Source organism: Cydia pomonella, chromosome 2 (genome assembly GCF_033807575.1).
Source record: "Cydia pomonella isolate Wapato2018A chromosome 2, ilCydPomo1, whole genome shotgun sequence".
Classification (NCBI taxonomy): domain Eukaryota; kingdom Metazoa; phylum Arthropoda; class Insecta; order Lepidoptera; family Tortricidae; genus Cydia; species Cydia pomonella.
This window is the reverse complement of record NC_084704.1, coordinates 30108849-30123376: the sequence shown is the minus strand read 5'-3', so window position 1 is coordinate 30123376 and position 14528 is coordinate 30108849. Positions and strand designations below refer to the sequence as shown.

The following is a 14528-nucleotide window of genomic DNA, read 5'->3' as shown; positions in this document are numbered from 1 at the left end:
GTATTACCTAGCGCCACTTGCACCATCCCACTAACCCGGAGTTAACCGGTTAAACTGTTAACTCAATGTCAAGTTGTACTGGTAACCATGGCAACTCCAGGTTTAACTGGTTAATCCCGGTTTAGTGGGATGGTGCAAGTGGCGCCTAGAATTTTAGCAACGAACACGTTGGGTGTACGACATTCGGAAAATTGCGGGTCACTTCTCGATGAGACTAGCTCAGGACCGGGACAAGTGGCGTACTCAAAGGCAGGCCTATGCTCAGCAGTCAGCAGTGGCCGATAAAAGGTTGAAATGGTCATTCTGATTACAATTTCCCATCGTAAATTAATTGTAACTATGCCCTATTTAAACTGGTCAGCCTTAAATAAATGAATGGCTTTACGAACAGCCGTCATGGGAACGGTTTGTGCTTGACCTTTTCTTTTTTGTGGTAGCATTACGTTAATTAGGAGTTGCCGTGAATATTCTATTGATTATGTGCGGGAAGTAATTGAGATACAAATACTGTTTTAAGGGGTCTTTCGGTGGAGTTTCATTCTACGTGATTTAGGATACAAACTAGATCCAGTACTGTCTGTATTTGATAATATGTTTGTATTGTCTGTATAGTTAATCTAACTTGCACCTCACCGTCAAATTTAGAAGGAAACCTTTCATTTAATAAATAATAAATAATAAATATAATATAAATAAATATTATAGGATATTATTACACAAATTGACTAAGTCCCGCAGTAAGCACAATAAGGCTTGTGTTGAGGGTACTTAGACAACGATATATATAAATATTTATAAATACTTAAATACATAGAAAACACCCATGACTCAGGAACAAATATCCATGCTCATCACACGAATAAATGCCCTTACCAGGATTTGAACCCGGGACCATCAGCTTCGTAGGCAGAGTCACTACCCACTAGGCCAAACCGGTCGTCAAATCATTTCATACGTAGATTGGGATGGTATTCATATGTAGTGTTTATTTTTCACCACATGTTTTGTTATTCTTCAAAAACTGATGAGGAAGTTGCATTTTATCATTTTCATCCTCAATAATGGCAAAGTAATTTCATGCAAATATTGAGTTGATTCCTCATTTTGGCTGATAGAATAGACTAAAAGTAATGAAAATAAAAAGGATTTGATTTGTAATGCTTTTACTTTCCTCGCATTGGTGTGCTGAAAGAAATTGTGAGTGTTTCACTCGGTCGAAATGTTTGTTTCACGCTCGGGCCTTAAAACCCTCGAAACGCTCAAGATCCACATTTCGTTACTCGCTTCGCTCGTTGTTCAACTTTCGCATTTTTCGCTTGCTCGGGTATCAATATTAGCACGAGGGTTAAAAAACAACTTTTCTTTGTTGTATTTGTTTAAGTACGTTTCTTCAACTACCCTCGATACACTAGATCTGTACAGAACAAGCAATATAGAACGTTAATGTTTTAAGCACAAAGTTGTAAACTAGTTACCCGAAGTGTTTCTTAAGTTGGTATAAGATTTCGCCAAAAAGAGCAACTTTGCTTTCAATAATAACATCTTTGCCAAGTGAAGACTCTGACATCAGCCTCGCAAAAAACGCTGCGAAGATCATTCACACCGTTCTGCAAGATAACAAAATACTAGCAGATATGTCACTCGAGACCCGACTCGCGTCAATAAGTACTGACTGTTTAGAAGACAAATTGATCACGCGTAGACAGCGTATTAAGTACTTAGCTTTTATGTTTGAGGAAATTGTGTTCAGTAGTTTGAAGATCATAACTTCTTTTTTATTAAATCTTTTCATGAAAGACCGAAGCAACAACACTGATGTACTCTAAACTTCTCTAAACTCTTTTACTGCAACGCCAGAGGTGATATAATTATATTCTCGGAAGTTACCCTCTAAATATGTAAGTCGACTTTATGAAAATAAGGTCATCAGCACGCCAATTATTGAATTAGACAGCCGAGCAGCAAGATTAAGAGCCAGTTGCACAAAATGCAATTGTCGAACAGATGAACGTCCCCCAGACGGTTAACTGAGAAACTTCCCATACAATAATATGTAGGAAAGATTTTAACGGGACCAGATGGTTTGGTGCAACTGCAACCGACCTGAAGAGGAATGGTGCATCTGACATATTTACCTAATCCGTGACTGTGTTGTCTGATCAGTGGTTTAAGAGCAAGAAATCGTGCCTTATATGGAGTAATGATGGCACTGTGAGTTTACCAATATGGAGTCGGGAAGTGAAATAACAAGCTTTAGAATGTAACAGTAATTTAACAACAAATCATGTATCTAATATAGATAAATCGGTAGTTGCAATAATTAGCAGGAAAAGCGAAGGAAAAGTAAAAGTACTGGGGCCCATTTCTCGAACGGTATTAGAATATTAATATTATTTGCAGTTTATGTGATTTTTTCCATAGGTGTACCTTTACAAAAACAAATACTTGTTAAAAAGAGCTGTCAAAAAGATCTCTGACATTTTAATCGTTATTTTTTCAGGGATATAATATTTAAAAAAAATCTAAGTTATAAAACTACTCATTCTTTGTAGCTATGATTTGGTTTGATTGCTCTATCTTATATAGTTCAGGAGAAAAATGACTTTGAAAAATGTGTCTATAAAATGACGTTTTTGACATTATCTCGGTGACGGTTCAAAATAGGAGGCTGAAAGTTAAGGTGTTTCTATATTATAAGATACCCAACAAATGACATTATAAAAGTCCTATATTCGTCACAGGGGCCACTTCTCCTTCCTTAGCCTGCTAGACCCTTTCAGAATCACTCACACAAAAAAATCCGATTATTTTCCTTGTGGAAATTTCACAATTTTGGAAAATTTCCGATGGCAGATCTGTACCCCTAGTGTAACTTTGATCGACATCATAACGTGACGAACGCGTTTGCGTTAAGTCTCATTTTGTATAGGATTTTGAGGTTCCAAAACGTTCCGCTTGGCGCGCTCTTTCGAAATCCAATACAAAATGAGACTAAACGCAAACGCGTACGTCACGTTTGGAAATCGAATTTATTTACACTAGGGGTACTGTAGTCTAAATAGTTTTTATTTATTTTGGTACTTAAATACAAACTACAGTACATAACGGCCCCCTTTTTAGGGTTCCGTAGCCAAATGGCATAAAACGGAACCCTTATAGTTTCGCCATGTCCGTCTGTCTGTCTGTCTGTCTGTCTGTCCGAGGCTTTGCTCCGTGGTCGTTAGTGATAGAAAGCTGAAATTTGGCATGGATATATAAATCAATAAAGCCGACAAAGTCGTACAATAAAATCTAAAAAAATATTTTTTTTTAGGGTACCTCCCCTACAAGTAAAGTGGGGACGAAATTTTTTTTTCGCTTCAACCCTGGAGTGTGGGGTATCGTTGGAAAGGTCTTTCAAAACTAATAGGGGTTTTCAAGAAACATTTTTTGATAAAGTGAATATATTCGGAGATAATCGCTCCGAAAGAAAAAAAACGTGTCCCCCCCCTCTAACTTTTGAACCATAGGTCCAAAAAATATGAAAAAAATCGTGGAAGTAGAGCTTAAGAAAGACATTAAATGAAAACTATAGCAGACATGATCAGTTTAGCTGTTTTTGAGTTATCGCAAGTTTTCCCTTCATAGTAAAAAGACTTACTTTAATTAGGTACTGATTATGCAAATTTGCCTATTTGTTTAACTCGGGTGAAAGATACCGTTTCATCCCTTGGTTAACAATTTACTATACTTTAAGCTCCAGTTTAGCTTATTGTGACGGAAGAGTAACTACGGAACCCTACACTGAGCGTGGCCCGACATGCTCTTGGCCGGTTATTTAAATATCTATCGCTAAATTTAAACAATCACAATTATTCTCCAGTGGCGCTAGTGAGCACGTTGATGGGCTCTTAGGGAAAGTATATGTATGTCTCTACGACGCCGAATGGCTGCCCAGCCATTTGAGTTGGGAGCGGAAAGATGAGATGTGGTCAAATTTACGTGGGCCAAAAATGTATCTGATGCAAACATTTTGCAAACGTTCAAGCATGTCGAGTAGCTCCTCAGTGAGATCCAGAACAGCAATGTCCGCAGGGGAATCAGCAGAAGAACGTGCTAGCATGATACTATAGCGAGATGAGATAGCAAACGTGAATGTAGACACCTAAACCGGTGTAGTTATTTAGGTAGGCACCAGAGCAGAGCTCTAATTCAATTGAGTCCTAATTGGTGTTAACTGTGTAGACGTGTTTTGCCAATTTATGAGCGAAAAAGTTAACGAATTGCGAGATAGCGCAGTTAGTCGTTTTACGTTTTTAAATTCAAACAATCTTTACCAGTTTTTATAACTTACTTCCCTTTCCCTGCTAAGTACTTATGCTAGGATTATTTACCTCGCTGGGAACCTATCCTACCTAATATCTGAACTCCAATATAAGGGGACATAGACATACGTCCATTTTATATATGTCAATGGTTTTAGTACTAGGTACTTTAGTCTTTTGAATTTTTGACCGTTAACGTACCGGGTATTTTCATACCCTCTTCTTTTTATCCAAACAATTAAAATCAAGCCACAGCCATAATGATTTTCTTTCAAAATATAGTAGCAGACTTATCTAGTTCCTCAATGAAGATCTGCAAACATAGCTGCCTACCTAACTTTAATATGTCGTCCTATCAGTAGATATACATACATACCCTACAACCCCTACATACAAGATTTTATTAGGCGGGCAGTGGGCATAGATTGGGAAACTGTTTGGCTTCTCCATTTGACCCGTTAATTATCATCAAATTAACAAGTGCTTCCTTCAATGCCGAGGCAATATACGAGGCAACATCCGAATGACTCGAGGAAACCCTTCAATCAAAAACAATCAAGAAAGATCGTTCAAACGGCCCGAGTATACCCGCAGCAGGGCTAAATCTTAAGCAATTACTTTCGATAAAATTGTACACCATGTTATCTACAAATCTGATCGCAACGAATGAAAAACCAAAACTTAACGCGTATTTAAAATCTGTCCTTGACTTGAGAGTGATTTCCATCGTTTCCACCGCGCTATAACTTTTTTCTAAACTACTAAAATAATGGCTAACTCACCTTCGACATGATGAACTATTAAACACTTCACTCCATACTCAATAGTCTTTATTATTGTTATACACATTCGAAATCCAGAATCATTGTCGGTACAGTGTATTACCGTCAAACGCGCGATCAATACTGAAGCGCCGTTGCCGGTACACGAGTGTCCATGTACGCATGCGCGGCGATGACTGACGATGGCAAGGCGCATGTTCCATCGAACGAACCTTAATCTGACCTTTCTTGAACCTTAATGTAACGTAATAAGGCGTAGTAAAAGTCTGTATCAATAACCGTTTATATGATGCTGAGGTTTACATACGGTGTATGTACGATGACCTGTGTGCTCCGAGGCCACCAATAGCAGCAGCACAATGACAATTGTAAAAAGTATTATCCTGGCATTGCTACTGGATTTTTTAATGGCATTTATATTGTATATGGGACGTACCTCACGTATACACCTTTCAGTTCGAAGACACCGGTGGCGATAGTCTGGCCACTCGACCCACCGAAGTCCTGTAGGTATCCGGTAATACGCTTACAGTAACTTGTCCGTATATCCGTATCATCTCTATCTTCGGCGATTGTTGGTACCAAACCATGAGGAATCAAATATTTTAACATTATTTTCATATGATCAAGTTTTATTTATTTTCATGTCGTTAAAAGAAGAGAATAGGGTAGGTGCGTTAGATTAACTAGGTTTTAGATAATAATTCTAATAAATCATAATTGACATAATTGTCACTATCCTACATTGTTTTTTTTTTTTTTTTCATTACTTAACATTTAGCATATCAGCTAAAGAATATAATACTCACTATGAGATATCAGCTATCAGCGACAAAACCTCCATGTAGTTTAATTTAAAAAAAAAAACTGAAAAATAAAATGTGTTGTCTGCAATCTGCAAAAATGCTCTCTGCGAGCTGCAGTTGGCACTGTTTTCAGTGGACAGTTATTATTTATATATATATATATCTTATTTATCGTACATGTACTTCATGGAGGATTTAACAGGGATTTAAAAACTGGAGTCGCCTTTAAGAGCTTACCCATACTTTCTTTACTCTTTGGCTTACCCCTCTGTCGAAAACCTCGGCCAATGGTCATATGTATTGTATGGACTGACATTTATCTGACATGGCTGTTTGTACTTTACGTACAAATAGCCATGAGGTGCCCCTCATCGGCTAAAATCAGCAGACTGTTTTGTACAATAAATTACAGACAAGGCGTCTGCAGTTGTTAAATGCTCCATGTACGAGAATGATGGTATGATTGTCTTTCTTGTATAGGTACGTGACACCGTGATAAAACGGTGTCCGATACTTTCAATCCCAGCACTTAAGGCAGTTGACATTAGACAAAAAAGAATTCGTACTTATCTCTGTGTCGGTGGCAAACAAGCGTAAGGCCTGTCTAATGGTAAGCCGTCGCCGCCCGCTATAGCTTTTGTAGGTGCAGGGTGTCACATGCGCTTAACTTACCGTTTAAAAAACTCTACTCTCCTTTAAAAGAAAAACATACTGTAGGTGTAGGAGTATGAGTGTGAGAAATATGGAAAAAAAATACATTTTATTATTATTTTTATTATAACATTAATATATAAAATATGTGTACCACAAAACAAAATATTCGCCAAACTGCGAGACAGTTTGTTGGCGATGCGAAATCCTTTGCTTTATAAACGATCCAGTCTGTTCCTAAAGAGCTCGACAGATCTTGCAAAACATCGCATGCAATTTTTAATACAATGCCGGCTAAGTATAGGGAGCGTGCATGAACTGTAGGAGGCAGCACAGGAGCCGTCAGATTTTTGGCGCGAGGCGTAAATGTGATGTTTATTGTTCCGATGTAGCCCACAACATGGCAGAATCTACTATGCACAAGAAAACACGTGACGTGTAAATGTAAGTGTTTATTGTTCCGATTCAGGCCACAAGATGTCAGACCCTCCAACGCGCACGGTCCCTATAAATGCAATAATCAATCAAATAAACGCCACAATCAGTGGCCACAATGTACGTAAAACGCATGCGATTTGTTGTAAAGGGGTTAATAAACTCATCCTGCCGTCGGGCCTTACGATCGGAGGCGAAGCCGGAGCCGGTGGGACCGAGCAAGATCGTTTTCCGTTTAACAACCCTTGCGATCATTAGCCGTCCGAAAGCATGATAGATGTAATAAGCTCTTATGGTGAGATGATGAGTGGAGCTCTGAGGGCCTACCGCGAACCACGTTCGACGTGTTGCCTCTCTGTCGCACTTGTAAATTCGTAGGTAAGTGTGATAGGGAGGCAACCCGTCGAACGTGGTTCGCGGTAGGCCCTCTAAAACTAAAGGGCTTACGAGTATAAGAATTAGGTCCACACGGTCGCCGGGCACTTGCTAACAGTGCCCGATGGCTCTTGCAAAGTTTGGTTTTAAATTGCCAATTATGTTCAGCTTGATAGTTTTACAACTCAAAAAAAAATTACATTTCAAATATTGTTAAAGATGTGCTGATATTTCGTGAAACGGAAAGTGACCCTTGCTCGGGTCCGGTCGTCGGTTCCGTTCACAAGTGTGGATGTAATAGGCCCTTTATTAGTCGCGATCCGTGTTAACGCTTGCATCCCCGAACTAAACGTCACTGTCAACGTCAAAACATTCAAGTTGTTGCATATTTGTTGCTTCTCGGTTAGAATGCAATGAATAAATGTTTTTGGAAAATCCAAATTACCACCACGTAACAAATACAATTCACGTGTATTTAGTGAAGATCTCACGCAGTATATGGTGGACATTCCTATATTGCATGGTGATTACAGCTGAAAACATGGAAGAATTACTGTCATACGGAGCAAACAAAAGTAACAAAAAGAAAGTGGAAATGGATAAAATACTGCCGTTTGTTATCCTGCCGCTTTTGCTGCTTTTAGCTGCGTGGTCACGAGTGATGACTATAGTCGTCATGGTAGCTATAGGTATGGGAGCACTCTACGTTCATTCTAGGCCACGTCAGAAAAATAGGTAAGTAGGTAGTAATTATTTAGGTTCTTAATTGTTTCTGTATTTTCCCGTCGATATTTTTGTAGTTGACTTTGATAAGTTTCGTCACATGTGCTTTCAATATGATTTTTATACATAAATGATACATTTGTAATATAAAAAGAAAGTCTGGCATTGGCTTATTTTATGTGCTAATCAGTATGCCCATTCTCCTCCCACGTGAACAAAAATGCAAGGTGAATTCATTAGTTAATAGGTATTACTTGTATAGTTACTCCCTAGGCCATGATCTAGGCACGAAATTTTAAAACAACTTGTACTAACTATATAGTTTAAGATCTTGCCGGAAATCAAAGCTATGTCAGTCAATATGCATAGTAATGGTCTAATGGTTGATTAGATTAGATCAGATTAGATATTATAGACAATTTTCTTTTATTAACTCAAAGGTTTATGAATTTCTATTTTAATCAATATGATGAAAATAAGAATGATGGTAATATTAAAATAATTCTACGGATGACACTCACGTATTTTTTAGTACAAAAAATACGTGAATGTTATCCGTAGAATTATATTAATGTTAGTATGTCTCACGACTGTTTAAATTAGAATGATGGCAATGTTAACTTGTTTACATATTATTTTTTTCAATAACTGTCAAAACAAATGCTTTTATTTATTTATTTCATATGGCGTTTAAAACAATCCACAATTTAGACTACATTGCCTTGTCACAGTCCTAAAAATTGTTCTTTTGAAAAAAATACAAGACAATATAATTATGGTGATCAGTTCAGCTAGACAATATACATAGATTATGCTCTAAAGAGGGTTATGTTTTACCAACAGATACAACACTAAAATTAATTTCCTTATTTTTCATCTCTTTTTAGGGTTCCATAGCCAAATGGCAAAAACGGAACCCTTATGGATTCGTCATGTCCGTCTGTCTGTCCGATTATGTCACAGCCACTTGTTTCCGAAAATATAAGAACTGTACTGTTCAAACTTGGTAAGTAGATGTATTCTTTGAACTGCATTAAGATTTCCACACAAAAATAGAAAAAAAAAAACAATAATTTTTGGGGGTTCCCCATACTTAGAACTGAAACTCAAAATTATTTTTTTTTCAACAAACCCATATGTGTGGGGTATCTATCTATGGATAGGTCTTCAAAGATGATATTGTGATGATATTCTAAAGTGAATAGTTTGCGTTTTTTTGCTGACACTTCCAATGTGGTAAAATGTGTCCCCCCCCCCCCCCCTGTAACTTCTAAAATAAGAGAATGATAAAACTAAAAAAAAAATATATGATGTACATTACCGTGCAAACTTCCACCGAAAATTGGTTTGAACAAGATCTAGTAAGTAGTTTTTTTTTTTATATGTCATAAATGGTACGGAACCCTTCATGGGCGAGTCCGACTCGCACTTGGCCGCTTTTTATTTGTTTAAAAATCACAACAGCTACAGAACAAAGTTGTTATTTTTAAAGGCTCAGATAGACGTGAAAGATTGCTTAATATAACTTTTGTCCTATTTCCGTCCACTGAGGTCAATAGGTCTATTCAATACCGCAATGTGTTCAAGCTGCGAGTTCTCACATAGTAGTAATGTATTTTTGTGAGATTTCACAAAAAATTATCACAATGCTAAAATAAGAAATAAAAAAATTCTATGGGAGGACAACCTGTCACATTTACATTTTTAAATTTACCCTGTTTTTTCTACTGACGGAAATTGCTTGCCAAACTTTATTAATTCTGACTTAATTTCATTCCAGATCACCATTCTTCCTCTCCTGGACCCTCTCATCAGGGATCTATTTGTTCCTGGTGTTCGAGCTTGGTGTCATGCGACTGCTGGAGATCACACAAATGGAGAACTTTGTGTTTCTTTTACTTGTGGCATGCACTTGTTACTTCTTCTACAAGATGAAGATGATTGCCGACTTTGAACTTGCGACAGGGTCATCTAAGGGAAAGGAATATAGGTAAGCTAAGCTATCATGATCATGATCAACATATATTTTATTATAATGTTCAGAATGCGAGTGTTGTGATTATATTATTTAAGGTAGTATTGTTAATTAGCATTCCAAAATGAGTTTGCCTTTTTTATCTTCAAGAATGGAGTATTAAAGATAAGATTTTAAATATGCATCACACCCACTAATAAATTTAATATTAAGGGATTTATTAAGATTTTTCTATATATAAACTGCATTTTGTAATTGATTTAAAATTTAAATACCTTTTTTATTGCAGTCCAGTTTTGACATCTGACTCACATTATTGCCAGATATGTCAAATTGAAGTAAATGAAAGGTTCTTCCATTCAATATGGTAAGTATTATAACGTTAAATTTTTCGACAAGGCAGTCAAGGGAGATTAAATGATTTTGCTGGTTGCTGCACTATATTTCATATGTCCCTTTATTCACAAAGTAAATACATTATATAAATAAAATTATTTAATAACAACTAACGTAATTACCAATACATAGCTTTCATGAGCGCTTCGATCGTCAATAACCATAATACATATACGACCACGCACACAGTCCAGAATTCACCATTTACTCACTGACATAAGGTTTACACTTGGTAATGCAAGATAGGTATGTAAAATATAGGTGGTGGTTAAATGGGACTTTTTAACCCTTTTCCAGGCCCCACCAATCTACAAGGTTTTCCCAAAAAATCCAAATATATTCCAATTAATCCAGCTTTGATGATTCATTTGAAGACAAGTAACATTTCCTGAAAGTGTAATCTAATTTGAACCTTAAATCGGAATGCTAAAGTTGAAATTCTAATGGCGCGTATGTCGTCGATAAATCATACTATGCCTGGAAAAGGGTTAACATAGGTAATCAATTCACTACTTTACATAATCATCCTGCTTTCATACCAATGTTGTAATAATGATTAAATTGTTGTCCAAATTAGGGGAATCCAAGATACATAGAAATTATCCATACTAAAATTTAGAGCAATGAATGAAACAATTCTGCCCCATCAATAATTCTGCTTTGGAGGTGTGAATGGCTCTTTATACGTTATAAATCCATTAGTTAGTATGAGTATGGTATTATTTTGTTTTTTCTCCATGCAAAGAACCTATCAAAGGGATCAAAGTTTATATAAAAAGTTCCACAATTTTCAGGTGGGATTGCTGTGTGCTTCGACCAAACTACCCGTGCTACCTAGCAGGCCAAATATTCGCGTTCGCCACTCTGCTGTTCGGCACCAACCTGGCCCTGACTTCCATATGCCAGCCTTTCATTTTGATAGGCACCATCTTGCTGCCTGAGGACTGTCAGGATGTTTACTATCAGATGGAGTAAGTTTAGCAATTTTCTACTCTATGTTACATACAGTATGGATGAAATACATAGTGTATCGGCCTAAGTGACCACATATGTCGGAACATGTCCTTATTTCTATGGTAACAAAGGTGTGTTATGATATATTTGGCCACTTTGGCCGTCACTATTTATTTGATGCTGACTGTATGGTCGACTTCACAAACATAGTTACAAACCAAGTAAATCTATATATTTTTATGTTTCTTTAAAGACTTTTGAGAACTCGTCTGAACGTACAGCCAGCTGCATAGACATTTGACTCTCCCCTGTACAAGCTTCTGTGGTATCAGTACAAATTCATAAGGAAGCATTACAATACACAAACTAAAATATTAACATTTATTTTCTCGCACACAAAGCGACCAATTGTTGAATTCTTTAAGAGACTATTTTATAGGAGACAGTGGCGACCAAATCGAAATATTATTAGTATTATTAAGCATGTGCCAGACGGCAGACAACCAGTTTCTGCAAGATGACCTTGGTAGAAAAACAGTGGTTTTAAGGAATGTAGCAAGTGGTTGAAAAAGTGAAAATATTTTTGTTGGTTCATTTGGTACCCATCTGCCTATAAATATTAGTCAGTCCCCGTATCATGCTGAAAATCTTTATTTCCTTATTTCCAGTTTGGCTATATGTTTCGCATCATCAGTGTACGGAGTGGGCTACCTGCTCATCATCACGTTCGTGCTGCTGCATCAACTGCTGGTTTACATACCTAAATACAGTGGTAAGTTAGTAACAGAAGTACAATTAAATAAAGCCAGAGTCGGCTAATTTATATATACTTATTATATAATTTTTTTTACTCCATATCACTTTCACAATTGGCACTTCGTACGTTGAAATTCGTCAAACGGTGAACCTACAAGGACGTGCTAAAAGACAGCGCTGCTCGAAAGACAGGATCCTAATAAGGCAAACGGTAAAAATAATCGGTAAAGTCTAAGGAGATTCTATTTGGCCTTCGCCATGTTGCGGATTTTAAGCGGTATAGGTACTAATTTCTTTAACTGGCAAGGGGTATCTTTGACAACCTAAGTGTTCGAAAGTCAGTGGGGTTGGCAACTGACAAAGGTTCTTATAGATGGCGCTAGCGTAAGTTTTACCTGTCTCTAGTTTTGTTCTATAAGACTTGGCTTACTGGGCTACTAGCATCCAGGCCATAAAATTCCAAAAAAAAACGTGTTTTTGACTCTATTCGTACGAGTGACAAGTAAAACCTATGCTTGCGCTATCTGTAAATACTTCGACCGGCCGACCCCATTCAGTTATCACAAAATGGCGCCGTACGCCGCCACTTGTTTAGAAACTTTAGAACAGGGGTCACCAAATGGCGGCCCGCGGTCCGTATCCGGACCGCCGACCTATATTATTTTTTTACTTATTATTCAATAAACTCGAGTAGAAACGGATTGCGATGGTTATTTTATTTTAAAAACCGGACCCCTGAACAAACTAATTGGTGGCTGCCCCTGCTTTACGGCCGATTCGAAGAATGAAATACGATAACGATAAGTTCTGGTTTAGTTCAGTTCTCATTTAGATATCGTTTGTATGTCGTATAATTGACAGAAGCAGCTCGATTCGGGCAATCCATGTCACTTTCACATTAGAAATATCGTAGATAGATCTTATTGGGATCACAGCGGAATCGAAATAACCGTCAATTTTTACATTTCGTTTAGTTAACGATCTTTTAAAGATCTTACCAAAATCTTATAACGTCTTCGAATCGGGCCGTTAGAACATTAATATCAGAGGATTTTTTTCTGTTTTCAGAACCTCAGTGGCGGAAGATAGTAAACGTGCTGAATGTGTGAAACGAACATAATATACAACTGAGAAGCAATTTACGAGACTGAATCGTGTATTTTTAGTTAGCGGTATTAATGAATTTAGTGTTTTCACTTCTAACATACAAACACAGTGTTGTGTTATGAGACTCGAGCCAAGGCTTTATACGACTACGCTTTCCATTAGCGGTGAGGAGCCTATAGGGACCGTGCGCGTTGGAGGGTCTGCCATCTTGTGGCCTGAATCGGAACCATAAACATGTACATTTACACGTCACGTGTTTTCTTGTGCATAGTAGGTTCTGCCATCTTGTGGGCTACATCGGAACAATAAACATCACAGTTACGCGTCGCGCCAGAAATCTGACGGCTCCTGTGCTGCCTCCTACAGTTCATGCACGCTCCCTATAAGATAACCCTTTAAACTCCACGCCGATCGTGCGCGTGATTGTGAACCTTGTCGCAATGTACGAAGGTAGATATTGGGCTGCATCCGGTGGTCAAAAGTCCCTAACTCACAACACTTAAGTATAAAATGTGTACAAAATAATAGGGAAGCGTACCAACAGCAATATACTTGAATGGCACTGTCAGTTGTATAATGCAATTAAGTAGTGTTCTATTGGATGTATTCACAAATGACTAAAATGTGGGATTGTAATAGCGTTCGCTTAAAATAAGACTAGTAGAGTCAGACCAAGCTAAGTTGGCAGCGATTTTGATAGTCCAGACGGTGCAAGTGTTATTTTAAACGTCCAACTTCTATGAAATTATGGCGTTAACTTAAAACGTCACGGCTATCAAAGTCGCTATAAAAGGCGCGCCAACTTGTTTTTATCTGAATCTACCTATTTATTTAGTTTTTTTTTTTTTTAATTTATGCAGTGCTAAGTTATTGTAAGAGAAATATCTATATATCCTTTTAATCTCGCACTAAAATTTAAAAAAAAAAATGAAGTTTCGGGAAGCGAAAATTGATGGGCATTAGTTTTATTTTTGGGATAGTTGTTTTTCTAGAGCAGAGCTCGGTCATCCTAGGCATTGTTTTAAACCTTAGAACGCCACGCCTATGACGTCATAGTAAACCTTCTCAAAATGTAAGAAGGTTGATTTTGGATTGTAGCGTGCGTCACTTGTCGGTCAAAGTGGCGGCCAAAGCGATAATAGACCAAGATAAGTTGGCAGCGATTTTGACAGCGCGGACAGTGGAAGTGTTATTTTAAACGTCAAACTTCTATGAAATTATGACGTTTACTTAATACTTACATAGGCTGGGCTATCAAAAACGT

At 37.4% G+C, this 14528-nt stretch overlaps 2 protein-coding genes across 2 annotated transcripts in view; one reads left to right on the top strand and one right to left on the bottom strand.

Annotated features, from left to right (window-relative positions):
* Nucleotides 1-5272, bottom strand: part of LOC133515320 (microtubule-associated protein futsch) — a 151859-nt gene extending 146587 nt beyond the window's left edge. Inside the window, exon 1 of the mRNA XM_061847781.1 lies at nt 5087-5272. Coding sequence (XP_061703765.1) covers nt 5087-5095 — 9 coding nt within the window. The 5' untranslated portion in view covers nt 5096-5272. The remainder of the gene's footprint in view (nt 1-5086) is intronic.
* A 2068-nt stretch (nt 5273-7340) lies between these two features.
* Nucleotides 7341-13511, top strand: LOC133515321 (palmitoyltransferase ZDHHC23-B-like). Its single transcript, XM_061847783.1, has 6 exons — nt 7341-8088; nt 9857-10066; nt 10341-10418; nt 11242-11418; nt 12070-12173; nt 13226-13511. The coding sequence occupies exons 1-6, from the start codon at nt 7775-7777 to the stop codon at nt 13264-13266; spliced, it is 924 nt and encodes a 307-aa protein (XP_061703767.1). The 5' UTR covers nt 7341-7774; the 3' UTR covers nt 13267-13511.
* Nucleotides 13512-14528: the final 1017 nt, after the last annotated feature.